We start from the raw sequence: 18,862 nt of genomic DNA on the forward strand, positions 1-18,862 counted from the left end.
TCTAATATATTCTTTTGTGTACATACTTGGATATGACGGGGTCCTTTCCCGTCCTCATGACTTCAATGTCTTAGCTAGAGGCCCGTAGATACTCATATGTGGGTAGTGGATGTTGTGTAACCCTTCTGCATATTATTCTTTTCCCGCCGCGAGGGCTTATGTATATATATTATTGTGTGCGTGTATGTAAAAGTTTATGGAGTTTATATGCGTACCGGTTAAGGCGATAGTAGTATGATGCTTGGTGCTCGATAGTCAGCTCCGGGTGCCCGTCATGACCCACTAGACGGGTCGTGACAATAGTGGTATCAGAGCGGTTCAGTCCTAGGAAGTGTCTACGAGCCGTGTCTAGTAGAGTCTTGTTTATGGTGTGTTACGCGCCACATTAATAAACAAGAGGCTACAGGGCATTTAGGAATAATGACCGTCATTATTTTCATAGATCGTGCGATAGAGCCATAATATAAGATCCCCTTTATTCTAATTGCGCGTTATGATTTCAGCGATGCCGCCAAGAAAGAAGCAAATCCGCACAATATTAAATGCCGTCGGGGAAGGCACTAGTCGAGAACCTCCAGTTGAGTTGGGACATAGCTAGGCTCAGAGTGCTACTTCCTCGCATGCAACTCCCACTTCTTCTTCTATCCCTCCAGTAGTAGAGGGGCATGATAGGGCCCCAACTCCTTCCGCTATTGCTCCAAATCAAGACTTACGAGATGTCGTTCAATTGCTGACTCAGTTAGTTGCCGCACAGGCTCAGCGGCAGAGTACAGGTCCAAGTGATAGGACGACTAGTGCCCGAACCCGTGATTTCATGAGCTTAAATCCTCCAGAATTTTTCGGATCGAAACCGGATGAAGACCCACAGGGCTTTATTGATGAGGTACTGAGGCCGTTGAGAATTATTCATGCTTCTGACACCAAGTCCGTGGAGTTGGCATCGTATAGACTCCGGGACGTAGCTGTTTTATGGTATAACAATTGGATTTCTTCCAGAGGGAAAATGCACCTCCCCCAAAATGGCAAGAGTTTGTGGATGCTTTTATTCGGCATTATTTTTCCACCTGAGGTTCATCGGGCTCGCGCTGATAAATTCCTGAATCTTAAGCAAGGGAATATAAGCGCTCGGGAATATAGTCTCCGATTTAATTCATTGGCCAGGTATGCTCCGGCCATGGTAGAAAACATGGGAGACCGGGTACATCGATTTGTGAGGGGCTTAGGGCCACACTTATTTAAAGACTGTCTGACAGCTTCGCTACTGGAAGGGATGGATATCTCGCGTATTCAAGCGCATGCCCAGAACCTGGAAGAGCAACAACAACCGCATAGGGGAGAGCGAGATATGGATAGGGGACACAGTAAAAGGGCTAGATCAGCGGGCGCTAGCAGTGAGTACAGAGGAGGCCAGGGGCAGCAATATTCCAGATATTCAGGCCAGTTTGCATCCAGCGCACCCTCTCGATTTGCGGGCTGAAAGTTTGACCGCCCTATTTATTCTGGGCGGAGTCAGGGCTCGAGAGCTTCAGGTTCCCAATATCGTGGAGATTTTAGCCAGAGGAAACCGCCGGTACCACGGTGCAGTCAATGCGATAAGTTACATTCGGGCCAGTGTCGCCGAGGCTCAGACGCTTGCTATGCCTGTGGTCGATTTGGCCACATGATGCGTGATTGTCCATTGAGGAGCGGCCGAGATGAGGCCCAGCCCACAGGCTCAGTAGCAGGTTCTACGTCGTCCATGCGCCCCATAGGGCAGGCTTTCCAGGCTTCAGCGGGCCATGGCCGAGGCAGAGGAGGAGCCTCTAGTTCGAGCGGTCCCCAGAACCGTATCTATGCATTTATCGGACGACAGGAATCGGAGGCCTCTCCCGACGTTGTAACAGGTATATTGACAGTATCTTCTTATGATGTTTATGCATTAATTGATCCGGGCTCTACCTTGTCATATATCACTCCTTACATCGCTGGTCGTATCGGGATAAATCCCGAACCAATCAAACCTTTTGAAGTGTCCACTCCAGTTGGTGATCCAGTATTAGCCAGACAAGTGTATAGAGATTGTGTAATTGTAGTGTCTGGTCGGCACACTGTAGCTGATCTGATTATATTGGAAATGCTAGATTTCGACGTCATTTTGGGCATGGACTGGTTAGCTTCCTGTTATGCAAATGTATATTGTAGGGCTAAGGTGGTCCGGTTCTAATTTCCGGGAGAACCAGTTTTAGAGTGGAAGGGTAACACTGCATCTCCAAAAGGCAGGTTTATTTCCTACCTCAAGGCAAGGAAGATAATTGCCAAGGGCTATATTTATCATTTAGTTCGAGTTCATGACACAATAGAAAAATCGTCGACTCTTCAATCTGTTCCGGTAGTAAACGAGTTTCCAGATGTATTTCCGGACGAGCTTCCAAGTCTTCCACCAGAACGGGAGATTGAATTCACTATCGATCTATTGCCGGATATTGAGCCAATATCTATCCCTTCCTACAGAATGGCTCCTGCAGAATTGAAAGAATTAAAGGCACAGCTGCAAGATTTACTCGAAAAGGGATTTATTAGGCCCAGTTCATCGCCATAGGGAGCACCTGTCTTATTCGTAAGGAAGAAAGATGGATCTCTGCAAATGCGTATCGATTATAGGCAGCTGAACAAAGTGACAATAAAGAATAAATATCCACTTCCGAGGATCAACGATTTATTCGATCAATTGCAAGGAGCCAAGTGGTTTTCCAAGATAGATCTGAGGTCAGGATACCATTAAGTGAGAGTTAAAGAGGAAGATATTCCGAAGACGGATTTTAGAACCAGATATGGTCATTATGAATTTCGGGTGATATCGTTTGGCTTGTCCAACGCTCCAGCAGTGTTCATGAACTTGATAAATGATGTGTTCAGGCCATTCCTGGATTTATTTATAATTGTATTCATCGATGATATCCTGGTATACTCTAAATCAGAGGAAGAGCATGCGGAACATTTGCGTACGGTCCTTGGAATTCTTCGAGCTCGCAAGTTATATGCTAAATTTTCAAAATGTGAATTCTGGCTGAACTCTGTAACTTTTCTGGCCCACATCATCTTAGCCGATGGTATTCGGGTTGACACCCAAAAGATCGAGGCTGTGAAAACTTGGCTAAGACCTACAACGCCTACAGAAGTCCGTAGCTTTCTGGGATTGGCAGGGTATTACAGGAGATTTTTGGAAGGGTTTTCTTCTATTTCAGAACCGTTGACGAAGCTAACACAGAAAGCTGCTAAATTGCGGTGGACAGATACTTGTGAGCGGAGCTTTCAGGAGTTGAAAGACAGGTTGACTTCAGCCCCGGTCCTGACGCTTCCAGAAGGATCAGAAGGTTATGTGGTATATTGTGATGCCTCTGGTGTCAGGCTAGGTTGTGTATTGATACAACACGGAAAGGTCATTGCCTATGCTTCTAGGCAGCTGCGAAAACATGAGAAGAATTATCCGATTCATGACCTTGAATTAGCTGCAGTCATTCACGCTCTAAAGATATGGAGGCACTATTTGTACGGTGTCCATGTGGACATCTACACAGATCACAAAAGTCTACAATATATTTTCAAGCAAAAGGAACTGAATCTGCGTCAGAGGCGATGGTTAGAGCTATTGAAGGACTATGACGTAAATATTCTATACCATCCTGGTAGAGCAAATGTGGTGGCCGATGCTCTCAGCCGTAAGTCCATGGGTAGTCAAAGTGATGTTCCATCAGAAAGGAAGGAATTAGCTCGTGAGCTCCACCAACTAGCTAGTCTAGGAGTTCGTTTAATGGATTCAGGCAGCACAGGAGTTAGTGTGCTTAACCTAGCTACTTCGTCCCTCGACATAGAAGTGAAAAGATGTCAATACAAGGATCCCAAATTGAGATATTATAGAGATGCATGTTATCTAAAAGAGAAGTCACCATTTGAGATCTCTGCAGATGGGATTCTCAGGTACCGAAACAGGTTATGTGTTCCGGATATTGCGGGACTGCGTCGTCAGATTCTGGAAGAAGCTCATTGCTCCCGTTATTCTGTTCATCCGAGAGCAACAAAGATGTACCATGATCTAAAACTAATGTATTGTTGGGAAGGAATGAAGAAAGATATAGCTGAGTTTGTGACACAATGTTCAATCTGTCAACTAGTAAAAATTGAGCACCAGAAACCAGCAGGGCTTTTGCAAGAAATGGGAATTCCAATTTGGAAATGGGAGGCGATCAATATGGATTTTTTTACTGGATTACCTCGTTCTCAGCATAAATTCAACTCCATTTGGGTGATCGTTGATAGGCTCATGAAATCAGCACATTTTCTACCGGTCAGATCTACATATTTAGCAGAGGACTATGCTAGATTGTATCTCAAAGAGATAGTGCGGCTTCATGGCATTCCTATATCTATTATTATTGACAGAGGAGCACAATTTACAGCTAAATTCTGGAAATCCTTTTAAGAAGGATTGGGCACTCAAGTGAAGTTTAGCACTACATTCCACCCACAAACTGATTGACAAGCTGAGCGCACTATCCAAACCTAAGAAGACATATTGCGGGCTTGTGCATTGGACTTTGGTGGTAATTGGGAGGATCATTTGCCACTTATTGAATTTGCATATAACAATAGTTATCATACCAGTATCCAGATGGCCCCTTATGAAGCCTTATACGGGAGAAAGTGTAGGTTGCCTATCAGATGTTTTGAAATAGGAGAAGTACAGCTAGTAGGCCCCGAAGTGATTCAGCAAGCAGTGGAAAAAGTTAAGGTGATCCGAGATCGATTGCTGACAGCCCAGAGTCGCCAAAAGTCTTATGCGGATAATCGCCGACGAGACTTGGAATTTCAGATTGATGATTGGGTATTTTTGAAAGTGTCGCTAATGAAAGGGGTAATGAGGTTTGACAAGAGAGGGAAGCTAAGCCCTAGATATATTGTACCCTATAGAATTATTCGCAAAGTGGATCATGTGGCCTATGAATTAGACTTACCCTCGGAGCTTGAATCAGTCCATCCAGTCTTTCATGTTTCGATGCTCCGTAAGTGTGTGGGAGATCCCGCTAAGATTGTCCCGATCGATGATGTGCAAGTGACAGAAAGATTAACCTATGAAAAAGTGCATATTGTTATCTTAGACAGGCAAGTGCGGAGACTTCGAAACGAAGAGGTAGTTTCAGTCAAAGTCTTGTGGCGGAACAACAACCGAGAAGAAATGACTTGGGAAGCGGAAGAGGGTATGAAGTCTAAGTACCCGCATTTATTTCAACCCCCAGGAGAGATTCAAGGTGAAAATGCCAACGACATAAGGTATGTGCGCTTATTTTTATGCTTTTGGTCGTGTGTGGCAATAGATATGTTGATATTGTGATGTAACCTTGTGAGGTGATGATGTTATGGGTTGTTGTGGCAGGCTGGTAGTGTCGAATTACAGGGGAGACTCTGACAAAATTTCAACTTTCTGTTAAGTGCTTCAAATGGTTAAATACGACTTGGAATACGGACCGTAAATCGAAATACGGCCCGTAAATTGTTATCGTAAATCACCATGATCTTCAGCATACCTTTCTGGTTTTGATATGATTAAATACAACCACGATATACAGCCCGTAAACTGGAATACGGACCGTAAACTGGGTTTACGACCACTGTGCACTCCAATCACTGTTCATTCCGGATTAGATTTTAAGTCATTAAAAGGAGACCTAACCTCATTCAATTCATTTCAACTCCACGATATTTCCCTCTAGAAGCCTCTAGAATACTCTCCACTTTTCACCTACAAGAAAACAAAGGGAATCAAAGATCAACATCAAGAATCTAGGTGAACCAAGTGTATGAATCTCATCAAAGCTCATCCAAGCTAAGAAATTCCAAGAGGAGCAAACTAGGGTTTTGGTGCTAGAGTAGTAATTTCGTTCAAGGCTTGCTCAACCATCATCTAAGGTAAGTTTCATGACTAAACCATGTGGTTTAAGGTATTGGAAGGTTAAGATACTTGAATTGTAGAAAGACATGGAAGGATGGGTCATAAATGGGTGAATAGTGTCATGGTTGAATAGGGGTTGGATTGAATCATGAATGTTGATATGTTGTGATCATTAATACGTTATAAATGACGTGTAGACCATGAAATAAGTATTATATATGAGAAAACGCGATTGTGAACTATAACCACAATTATGGGGAAATTGAAGAAGAATTGGAAATGCGGATAATGTAGATGAATGATGATTGTTGTCTATTATATTGTGAATGTTGTTAGGAACGTTTGGGAGTTGATATAGAATATGGGAAAAGTAGTATAAACAAAGGAAATTCTGCCCAATTTTCTCTAGCGTTAGTAAGTCCGTTCTTATAATTGTTAGCTAATGTCGATACGAATTCTCTTGAAGGTAGAACGTGCGTATTGAAGGAGAACAAGCAAGCGCTAGATTAGTTAAACAACAAAGGTATGTAAGGCTATTCTCTTCCCTTTAAAGGCATGCCTTGTTTCATAATTTCTTCCCTATACTTCCATGACCTTCTTGCCTCCCTAAAGACGAAAGTGGAAGAACTTCAAGAACTTCTTACAAGATACATTCCATAACGATAAGGTTGACAATGATGGCTTCATGATGCAGATATTTTATGCTTATGATTTCATTGATACCATTCTTCATTGTTGTCTCGCCTCATAATATTAGTTCCTTCAAGGTGAGACGTAGCGATGCGGATGATGCCATAATGTAATCGGAGGTTCACGACCTTACGTCACTCCGATAAGGTGCACTTTGGTTTGGGCTCTCATGCATGCTACGTATATGATATGCGTATATGATATGTGTATGTATATGGGGGACACGGGGAAAGGTGAGGCGCTATAGACGCATAGCCACCTGATCAGTTGGTATCTATGATATCATCCCGGACGCGGGATATATGGGTAATGGATCGGGCCGTACGTTCCGCGGCAATATATTGACATATGACGATATATGGATCGGGCTGCACGTTCCGCAGCAATATATGATATGATGATATTTTTACTAGCATGCATGCATAACTTCGCCTTAAGAGGCAAGCAGTCACCGGTTATTTCTTACCTTTATCTTATCTTTCTGCTTCTTTGTTATTTTATGATGCATGTCTTAAATACTCAGTACATTGCTCGTACTGACGTCCCTTTTCTTCTTGGGCGCCGTGTTCATGCCCACAGGTAGACAGGGAGACGACCCAGCTTCCTAGGAGCCACACCAGCTTGCACAGGAGCACTTCCATATTCCGGAGATGCAGTTCTAATATATTTTTTTGTGTACATACTTGGATATGGCGGGGTCCTGTCCCGTCCTCATGACTTCAATGTCTTAGATAGAGGCTCGTAGATACTTATATGTGGGTAGTGGATGTTGTGTAACCCTCATTGTACATTCTACATATTATTCTTTTGCCGCCGCGAGGGCTTATGTATATATATATATATATATATATATATATATATATATATATATATATATATATATATGTGTGTGTGTGTGTGTGTGTGTGTGTGTGTACATGTTTATGGAGTTTATATGCGTACCGGTTAAGGCGATAGTAGTATGATGCTTGGTGCTTGGTAGTCAGCTTCGGGTGCCCGTCATGACCCACTAGGCGGGTCGTGACGGTTATATATATAGTATCATGCCCAGCCATTAAGGCTCGGTGTCATCATCATTAACTCGCGTCCGGGGCGATATCATAACATGCCCACTACAGTGGTGTGCACATCTACATGTCGTGCACATCTACGTGACATGCCCAGCCGACTATAGCGCAGGGCGGTGTGAGAAAATACATACATATACATAAAGCATGCATGAGAGCCCAATCAAAGCCACAACTATATCGGAGTGACATAAGGTCGGTAGCCTCCAATTATATCATGGATCAATCATCATCGTTTATCCCACCTTGAAAAAGCAAGGGTCATAAGGTGAGATTACCAACAATGAAGGAAATTAAGAAATTGTAAAGCAAGCTCAATCATCTCATAATAATATAAAGCTCATGTACTTGGAAATCTCTATGAATAAAATCATCTCATAATAACATGAAATCGGTATGCCTTGGAGCTTTGATAATTAAATCCCTCATAATCATCGTCATGGTTATCATAAAAAAAATTATTCATCTTTAGCATCATAAAAACTTTAAGAGTCATGAATCTCTAACATTCTTGGAAATGAGGATTTTTATGGGATTCGTGCATGGGTTAGTAGGAAAAGAATCATGCCTTTAGAAGCTCATTAACATCATAAGGATCATGAGATTCGTGGACTTCTAGCATTTGTGGAACCAAGGATATTATGGGTATGATACAAAGGTTTATAACAAAAGGATCATGCCTTTAGAAAGAAAGGGACTAGCCTTAACATACCTGGAGGCCTATTTCTCGACTTTCCAACTTACTTCCTCTCTTGAAATTTACTTAAGATCGTTCGCAATCCCGTAATCTACATATAAAACAATTCACACTATTATTAGACTCATCCTCACATGTTCATCTTAAGCCTTTAATTTGAATCCATTTAGAATCTGCCAAAATTCGGGCAGCATCTCCCCTGCATATATGCCTAGCCCGAAATCACAATACCAACAACCAACAACAACAACAACAACAACAACCATACCAACATCAACAACAATATCATCAAGATTCTACAATATAAATATGCACAATTTCATCCAAAACTTTCTTCAAACCTCAATCCATACACCAACAATACTAACGCAATAATTATAACTCTTATTCTCGTAAATATTCCTGAATCAATATTAATAAAAAGAGATTCATACCTTACTTTTGCTAGAATAGCAAAATCTTCAATGTTTACTTGAATCCAAGTCAACTCCAACACAAAACAAAACTATAATCGCGACTATACGTTACTCGGACCTCGATTAATACTCCGTCACTTGAAAATTATGTAAAATCCTCACTTTGTGGTGTATATAAGCTCTCCTATGTTGGCTGAGCTTTCTAGAGTATTTGGGAAGTTTATTATAGAGAAAAAGATGGATTTTAGCCCTTATATAGTGGATTAAAGTCGGTCGACACTGTAGCACTGTAGCAGCGCGCGATACTGTGTGTTCACGTAGTGCAGTCCCCTACTCTGCCTACCTAACTTGTAACGTCCATAATTCGCTACTCTGATGTCGCATCCATGAGCGGTTTATTGCGTTGGAAACTAGACTTCATGAACTTCAATTTAGGCTTTTGCTTTGCTTCAAAACTCCTCGTATACTAAAATATATTCTTCCTCAAAGTTGGGACAAAATTGCCCCTGATATTTTTCTCCAAAATTCCAAAAACTTAATTCCCTTAATTTACTTGCTCTCCAATCCTCCCATAGCTTACTATATGAACTTAAACCCTCATAACCAAAAAGAATTGGTGCACATGTTCTCGTATATCCTTGAAAGTAACTCTAGTATCCAGACTTAAAATATCCAACACTTATAAATCTTAACTTACGAAACTACGGGGTGTAACATATATTCTATAACGAATCCCTAAAAGATTATCTATTTATATTATAAATGAATTTTAAATTATAATTTAAAATATTCCATTAATGACAACCAAACCTCGTTTGCATATTGACAACAGAGAATAAGAGAGAAATGAAACTTAAGTGTGTGTGTGTGTGTGTGTATATATATATATATATATAGGTAATATGTGTGTGCGCGCGGGGGCGCATGCATGCACATACATAATATATACTTAATCCATGTAATATTAAAGGCAAAAGTCATAGATAGCCCCCTAAACTTTGCCACATTTTCCTCATGGCCACCTAAACTTAGACTTGTTCCGATTGAATAACATCAGTGTTCAAAAAGTGTACCTATTGAATACTTTTTGCTGACGTGGCAAAAGAAGTGTTCTCTAATCTCTTGAAGCGCGTGAAACAAGTCCAAAATAATTTTTTTCCAACTTATACACCTAAATATCTATAATCTAAATAATTAAAAAAAATTAACTTAAAAAAAAAATTGTTCGTTTCCTCCTCATCATCTCCATCTCATTCTCCTCAATCTCTTTTCCAGTCTTCCTCCTCATCTTCTCCATCTCATTCTCCTCAATCTCTTTTCCATCTTTATCTCTCTATCAGCCATTCTTCCTCCTCGTCTTCCTCCGTCCATTTTTTTCTTCAACTTGTAGCCGAAAAAAATGGAGATCTACTACCGCCACCTTTGCCACACCACTGTCTTTCTCTCTCCCTCCCTCTCTTCTACCAAAAAAATTATATTCAAAATAAAAAAAATCAGATTTAAAAGAAAAACAGAATCATCTAAAAAAAAAAAAATTGGCTTTAGATTTTTATTTTTTCAGAGGGGGTTCGTTTTGGGTTTTGTGGGGTATTTAAAGGTGGTGTTTGGACGGAAAAACAGGGCGGTGAGGTGGTTGGGTAGTTGAGGGGTCTGTTTGTGGAGGAGATGAAGGTGGCGATGGGGTGGTGTTATAGTGGTGTGAATGTCAGTGGTGTGACGGAGGTGGTAACGAGGTGGTTAATGGGTGGAGAAAAAATGGTGATTTTATTTTTTTGAAAAGAGGAAGAAGATAAAGATGGAGATGGTGGTGGTGGTGGAGAAAGGATGGGCAATGACGGGTGGAGGAAAGTAATGGGTGTTTTTTTTTTCGGTGGCGGCGGCGGCGGTCGGACGGAGGTGGTGGCGGAAGTTTACAATTTTGCAGTTTGGGGGGGGGGGGGAGACGAAGGAGATGAAATTTGGGGGGGGGGGGGGGGGGGTGTATAATTTATTTTTTAATTATTACGATGGGCCTCACCGCCACGTGTTATGTTTGCATTTGAAAAAGTTGCCACGTCATGGAGAGTGTAATACACTCTCTTAATTTTGCTGATTATTGTGAAAAAAGTACCCAATGGGATCGAATTTGGATTGGTTTAGGTACCCAATAGGTACAACCTTCGGTTTAGGTACCTCAGAGGAAAATGTGGCCAAGTTTAAGAGGCTATCTATGACTTTTGAATATCAAGCATAAAAAGTAACATTAGATTTTGTGATAAATTCATAAAAGGATTATTCTACTTATAATATGAATTTCAATAAATAAAAAAACTATACATACCTAAATTAGGGCATGTTTGACCAAGCTTATAAAATATTATTTTGAAAGAATTCGGGGCCGAAAATTCTAACTCTTAAATTATACTTGCGACTTCCTTTTCATTTGGTAGGGGATCTCATGAAAGCTATGAATTTCTTAATAAGTAAGCTCATAATTTAGGATTTAATTAACGCCAATTTTGGGGAAGGGAATTGCTTTTGAGATACTTAATAAATTACGGAAAACATATTAGGGTTCATTAGGAACTTGGCCAAATAGGCTATTAGTATAAATATTTTATTTTAAGCCAACCAGATTTTTTGAAGTTTATGTCAAGCAATAATTGGATCATTTTCATCAAACAATTCGAAACATATCTTATAGAGTATCTATTACTGTACTACTTTAGATCGGTAATACGTCCCTTCGTCACGTATCTTTTCTTTTGTTCGCACGGCTGGACAAATCTCCTTCAGAAGGTAAATAAACTTCATGTGCCTTTGTACTGACTACTAATTGTATGAAAAATGTCTTAAATACCTTTTCCCTTAAAACTAAAGGTGTTGGTTTCAGTTGGTGAGACACGTTACTTTCAACCAATTGGCTATGGAGGTGTGGGGCTGAAAAGAGAAAAAAAATATACCCTGCTCCACTTAAGGCAGTGAAAGTAGTAATCAAATCAACTTTTACTAATGTTTATGCATTATTATATGACTATCTTTTCCACCCAAGTCTTAAGCTTTTGCTGGTAACTGAAGTCTGAAGGGGGAGTGGGCTGCATTTACTAACAGTAAGTGTCATTTGCAACTTGGGCTGAAAATCAATACTAGTAGGTGTAAGACTTTGAGAGCTTCACTTCTTATATTGTTACCACAAATCATATAAGTGAAAGATTTGTCTTAACTAGTGGTTTCGCTATTCTGTTTCCAGAATGAAGCTGGCAGGGAACATATATTTTTGCAGGAATTTCAAGGAAATTGAGTTAAAGTTAGAGGCAAGGGGATTAACCTAACCTCCTCATTAAGTCGTTTTCTTGCTTTTGTACCAGCTCGTGATCTAAACAAGTTGTACATACACTCTAGTACATGTCCAGAAAGTTGACTGATTTATATGGTTTTGATGTATTTGATATTAAGAAATATTATAACAAAATGAACAAGAGGCAAGCAGGAAAGTCAATAGCCATGATGCTTAAGATTTTCCTGATATATACCATAAACAACTATTAGAATATTGTTAAGTTTTATTATAGCTGTCCTACAAATATGAAAGCAGCAAGCAGGTGCTTAACATCATAAATAGAGGAGTTCATTACTAAGAGTGTCAAAGGAAATATAAGTTCCATCAGATGCGCCAAAGAGACATAAGCCTAATTAGTTTGCTTGCTCAAATGCACATTTATTTAGCCTAACGACTATTTGACAATTGATTATACACCCTTAAATGCAGATAGGGCAGAATATGTTTAACCGGTCAATTCTGTAATGGATGCCTTATTCTGCACTCTGGTGGTCCTATAAACAATTCAGTCTCCACATCCGATTTTTCGCTACTCTCTGTACAAAGAGCTTCTCCTTCCTTCTCCCCACTTGGTGTTTGTCTCTGTTGAAAGCCACCAAACTATAACATAGGCACCAGACAATTATGAATTAGAGTCGACGAGTTGGAAAAAAAGAAGACAAAGAAGACTATACTAAGGTTGCTCTAAGGAAAAGAAAGTATACCTTCTCCCTCAGCATTGCATTTTCAGCATCAAGGATTTTCTCCTGGATTTGTTAGGAAGGAAAGCATTAATCAAACAAGTAGTAAAGCAGTTAGAAATTCTCGGATAGAGACATTGACTATTCGACAAAGTCATGCCTCTAGATAGGTTGTTTAGACTTTGCAATCCTAGTTATCTTGAATTCACTGTTTAAATGATTGCATTATTCATGCTTTGTAACTCATATTATTGTGTACCTTTATAGGAATTGAAGCTCAAAATAAATCAGTCAATGTGGCCTTACCTTTTCTTTTAGTCGCTGAACCTGTTCCTTGAAAACTTGAATCTGAAAAGAACAAGAAAAGATAAATGTCAAGGTCCCAAGACTTCATAAGATGAACAAATCATTTCCTGGTCTTTAATCAAGTAACCTTTCGTGCCCGTATGGTGCTGACACTCCGTTCCAACTGTTTTTCTATCTGTTGTAGTTCTTGAAGGGTACAGGAATGCAGACCTTCTCCCAAGAGTTTCCTGAAATTTCATTTGTTTTAGAAGGCTTTCTCAAAGGAAAGGGAGACAAATGACAGTGAAACAACTTTCGGAGTAAGGTTTATTTGAACCTTTTTGATGTTTCAAGAAGCTCTATCTTCTTCATTAAACTTGCTGCCTCATGCTGCAAATATTGCATTGTTGTATAAGCTACGGTAAGACTTTACCCAATTGTTTGCAAGAAACTAATTGCTTTCCAATTCATCCCAAAGTGGAAACACAAAACCAAGGCTCTACCTGCAGATTCTGTGCCACACCTTCGTTTTCAGGTTGAATTCTGTCTTTAGCATGCCTCTTATAACGCTCCATTATATCCTGCATGCTGCAAAATCCTTCATGTTAGTCTTTTCCCCTTTCTTTTGAACAGCAGCAAATAGCAAAACCGAACTTTGAATGACAAACTATTCTAATAAGAACATAAGCAACTCTGGAACTCTTCAAGTAGTTGAGAGTGGGTTAAAATTGGAACATCTTTCATAACTAGGAAGGACAATATCACATGTTGCCATAACAATGGAATACAACAATACCATTGGTACAATAGATAATTATCATGTCTTAAGCTATGGACTTTTTTTTTTTTTTTTTTTTTTTGCTTCCTTTGCTTTATCAGCGGAGAGGAGGATGAAAAAGATTAGTAGAACAGGTTGAATCATCATGCTCCAAACGTTTACAGCAGCTTAGTGTCATTGGCCTAGACTCGTTATAGCATCACCTAGCAAGAGTATCCCCTTGATAAACGCTAGGTTACTCAAAAGTGTGGCTTGACTCTCACAATCGTCAATACCCATAGCAAGCTCGCTATGTTTGTGTGAAGATGGCAATAAATATTTTTTTTGATAAGTGTGGTATCTATTCCAGCTAGCGCGCACCTCGACTAATTTCACGGGATACATGCCACCTCCCACCAGATACCAGATAACTCCGTCCACAAAGGCTAGAACAGATGGAAAGAAATCACCTAGTGTTTCGTCTCTGCTGGGAATCGAACCTGACACCTCATGGTGCTCAACCCACTTCATTGACTACTAAGTCGCACCCTTAGGTGCAAGATGACAATATATCTAGTAGAGAAGTTTCCAAGGTGTGGAGAAGCAAGTGTGTTTCGATTTACAACTATTTAACACAAGACTCACTAGATTCGCTACACACTTGAAACACCTCAGTAGTACACTCACCTTTCTAGTTGGACTTGCTGACTAGATCGTTTAAAAATGGGGAGTCCCCCTCCTATTTACTGCCAAGGAATCTTCAAGAACCCCTAAACTCGCTTGTGGCATTCCTTAAGTCAGTGGTCGTGGACTGGCCGCCATGGCGCTCTTTAGAACCTCCCGTCGCCTAAATCCAGCATGCCTTGAAGACCTCCAGGGTGGGGTACCAGGTCCTTCTCGGCGTCTTTGTCAGCCTTTAGAGCCTTCCATGAAGCATTTTTTTCCCCATTCAAGCCAGTAACCTCGGGCATTGCCTTTCATTATGGAAGGTTTGGCTTGACCCCTACCATGTCTATATATTCCACAAAAACTTACAACATTGAAGGGGAAAATGGACCTGTCCTCCAAAAGAAAGATTGAACAAATCAATCTTTCCCAGAAAAGAAAGAGATTCTACTATACTGGTTTCCTTGCTACTATACTAAGAGCAAGTTCAACTAACAAAAAAATTAGCTTTGTTGAATCTCCTTCTAATACTTGGCAGTTGCCATCTATCAAGTTGAACTAGTCCCTTCACCTCTCTAGGAAACTGATTAAAGAGGTAAAGAAGGTTCTTTTTCTACTTTGAGATGCAAGTTCGCAAGGTAGTTGGCCACTTGAGTTGCTTCTCTAAACCAATGTAAAATCTGAACATCCGCTTGAGAAGTGATTTGAACAGTGTCCCCTATCAACCTCTTGAGCTTAGGATTGTTGGTGTGTCCATTGATGTAAATATTGGCTGAGATCATTAGTTGCAGAATTGGTACTTTTCTTCTATTTCGTTACTCACTTTATAGACTCAAACGAAAATTCATGCAGCAGACTCTGGCTTAGACGGTCAAGAAGACACTTGCAACTTAAGAAGAAACAATATCTATCCTTGGCTAGCAAGTTGATACTCATTAATTGTTTGTCAGACAATCAACCAATGCAACCGATAAGATATCCCTATTTCCTTTGGTGACAAGAATGGACATATGGATAGCGGCTAGTAGAAGGAACTTTCTACAGTGAGGAGTTATACAGGAAATTCTTCCGATTAAAGGGAAAAGGAGGGTGCATGGACTAGGGATAAGGAACTTATGGCCTATGATCTTTAAAAACTGTTGTCACACCAGTATCCTTTTGGAGGATCCTGAGTCCTGACTGCATTTTTGAAGGATTTGAACCACATAATATATGGCTACAAAGCAAAAACCTCTTATGCAAAATGACTGTGGAGACAGAATCAAGAGCACCATTTAGTTTGGCATGCAAATATATTAATTCCAAAAACACAATTCAAGATTAATGCTGTGCCACAGATTTTGCTCCTCCTCATGATATGAGATGTAGTAGCTGTTGTTATGAAATGTAGTAGCTGAATTAGCATTTTATTAGTTGTATTAGTTAATTAGCTAATGTGGCAAAGTTAGTTAAAGTCTCAAAGTTAGTTACAAGTCCAGAAATCAGTTACAGGTTAGCATAGCAGTTGACAGCTGTGTAATTGATTAGATTCACTTTATAAATACCTTGTAACTCATACAATCAAACATCAATGAATATACATTTTCTCATAACTCTCTCAATATTCCTCTCTCTAGATAAATATCTCGGTTGAACCCTGAACTTAGCTTACAGTTCTTCAAGTTCCCAACTTCTAGATCTGTTAGTTCGAATTTGATTGCACTTTGTGCATCACCTCACGATGGGGATATTTTGAAATATATACATGTGAGATGCCCGTGGGATGAGTTTGCATACACACATGAAGATACTTGGTAGGCGTTTGGCCATACAAACCAAATATTTTCACTTTTGTTTGGAATTTTTGAAGTTGGACTTGTGTTTTATTATAGTTTTTGCAAAAAAAATATTTGATCGTTTGAATGTACTAAAAGTGAAATATGTGAAAACATGATTTTGGGTGTTTTCCAAAAGTTGCATTTGAAATTTTCATGGCCAAACATTGATTCAAATAAATTGAAAAAAAAGTTCCGAAAAAAAGTGAATAATTCTCGTGGCCAAACTAGTCTCTATAAGATTATGTACAGATGCTGAAATATTAAACTTGTTCAAATTGTATTTTATTTAATTTACGAACTAGAGTTTTAATTATTTAAGAATTTTGATTTTTGAAATATATGTATTAGAGTATGGATTTGTTCATGTACTTTGGAAGAGGTGAAGTGTAGAATAAAATAATGAAGATACATGTATACTAGTCTAGATACATGGTGTAGACTTATAAACACCCATGTATGCTAGTCATTTCATGCAAACGAAGTAGTGAAAAACTATCCATCCTCACGTCTCTTCTTGTGAGGTCCTTTAAGTGTGTGATATTGTTGTCTTCCTCTCTAAAATTTTCTAACATTTGGTATCAGAGCTGGTGTGCTTGGAAGATAACTGAATGTAGAGTTTGACTAACACTAATGAAACTCCATTTTAAGTTCCGATGCGGACTAAACAAAAGTATGAAAATTGGTACATTCGAATGAAGGCCCCGCTTGGTGCCTAAGATGTTTGGAAACTGGTGGAAAACAGAGTTAATGAAACGAAAGATGTCGTTGCTACAAAGAAGAAAGGTCGTGAAGGGGCTTACTCTCATATATCAAAGTTTGGATGAAAAGGTGTTCGAGGAGGTTGCATATGCAACCACCTCCAAGCAAATATGAGATATTCTTCCAACCATTAGAGGTTTGGACAACATGAAAAAGGTTCGTCTCCAAACCATAAGAGGAGAGTTTGAATTATTGTAAATGAAGGAATCCAAATCAATTTCGAATTACACTTCAACAGTCATGAATTTAGTTATGTTGTGGTTGTCATTGAAGAGTCCAAGGACTGTGACACTATAACCATAGAAGAGTTCATGCGTTCTTTTCAAGCTCATGACGAAAAATTGAAGTAATTGAGACAAGAAATGGTTGAGCAAGTTTTGCAAGCAAAGCTTTCTTTGAAGGAGAAAGATGAATGGTGTGGCTCACAACAAAGACATTGTGGATGGAAGAGGTGGTAATCAACCACAAACAAATAAAGTAAAAAAGTAACACTCCAACCAAGGAAGAGGTCGTGGAAGAGGTAGAGGATGAAGGCCATATCAAGGAAGATATAATAAGTCAAATACTGAACGTTATACTTCCCAAAAAAATAATTATTTTTTTGGGAAGTGTAAAAAAAATATGGAGCAGAAAAATAATTTTATGGAGATAAAAATGAAGATGAAAATTGCACTTTACTTCTTACATCCAAAGGAGAAGAAAGTGAAGAAACAAACCAGTGGTACCTTGATTTTGATGCAACATTTTTGTGGAAGTATCACTTTTGGGGACTCATTGCGAGTTGCAATAAGAGGAAAATATGCGGTTTTAATTCGAAAGATAAAAGTCATCAATTAATTTCTAATGTCATGTATGTACTCGAGATGAAAAGTAATATTTGAGTTTGGAAAAACTTTTGGACAAAAAATATAACATTCTTTTGAAAGATAAAAGGTCGATTATGAAAGATGAAAAATAAGAGATTAGCCAAGGTTCCAATGATTAAAATAAAATGTTTGTTTTGAATCTTCAAATTGATGTGCCGAGTTACTTATACCCACATGTCAAAGATTCATCTTGATTTTGGAAAATAAGATTTGGTCATTTAAATTTTCATAGTCTAAGGTTAGTGAAAAGGTTGCCAACTATCGATCATCTTAATCAACTTGGTGAAAGATGTCTCTTCCGAAAGCTAGCAAGGAAAAGCTTTGCTAAAGAGTCTTTGACAAGAGCACGATAGCCTTTGGAATTGATTCACAATGTATGTGGACCGATCAATCCGTCATCACTTGGTAGAAGTAATTATTTTCTTCTCCTCCATAATGAATTTTCTCAGAAAACTTGGATTTTTTTTAAAAAAAAAAAAACCTGAGTTGTTTTGAAACCTTAAGAAATTTCATGTCGATTCGATAATAGTGGATACACTTCAAATGAACTCAAGTTTTTTTGTAGGAAGGATGAAATTCATCATTCTTTGACTGATTCAAGATCACCTCAAAAAAATGATGTCGTTGAAAGAAAGAATTGCACTATTCTAAACATGGCAAAAAGTATGTTGAAGAGCAAAAATATGCCTAAGAAACTTTAGGCTGAAGCAATTGCTTGTGTGGTGTATTTATCAAATCAGTTTCACATCAGAAGTGTTCGTGAGAAAATACGACAAGACGCTCGGAGTGGTTTAAACAAAAAAATTGCTCACTTACGAGCATCTGAAAGCATTGCTTATATGTATGTACCAGATGAGAAGAGATCTAAGCTTGATGGCAAAAGTGAGATGTGTGTTTTTATTAGTTAGGATCAAAGT

At 39.2% G+C, this 18,862-nt stretch overlaps 2 protein-coding genes across 2 annotated transcripts; one reads left to right on the forward strand and one right to left on the reverse strand.

Moving 5' to 3' along the window:
• The first annotated feature begins 3,706 nt into the window (after positions 1-3,706).
• Positions 3,707-4,481, forward strand: LOC132644425 (uncharacterized). Its single transcript, XM_060361021.1, has 3 exons — positions 3,707-4,001; positions 4,098-4,324; positions 4,437-4,481. Exons 1-3 carry the CDS (start codon positions 3,707-3,709, stop codon positions 4,479-4,481), a joined length of 567 nt encoding a protein of 188 aa, XP_060217004.1.
• A 7,802-nt stretch (positions 4,482-12,283) lies between these two features.
• Positions 12,284-15,101, reverse strand: LOC132645639 (MADS-box protein SOC1-like). Its single transcript, XM_060362735.1, has 6 exons — positions 13,584-15,101; positions 13,418-13,470; positions 13,229-13,328; positions 13,102-13,143; positions 12,820-12,861; positions 12,284-12,715 (listed from the first exon to the last, which is right to left on the reverse strand). The coding sequence occupies exons 1-6, from the start codon at positions 13,665-13,667 to the stop codon at positions 12,569-12,571; spliced, it is 468 nt and encodes a 155-aa protein (XP_060218718.1). The 5' UTR covers positions 13,668-15,101; the 3' UTR covers positions 12,284-12,568.
• Positions 15,102-18,862: the final 3,761 nt, after the last annotated feature.

The sequence above is a fragment of the Lycium barbarum genome, chromosome 6 (assembly GCF_019175385.1).
Source record: "Lycium barbarum isolate Lr01 chromosome 6, ASM1917538v2, whole genome shotgun sequence".
Lineage (NCBI taxonomy): Eukaryota > Viridiplantae > Streptophyta > Magnoliopsida > Solanales > Solanaceae > Lycium > Lycium barbarum.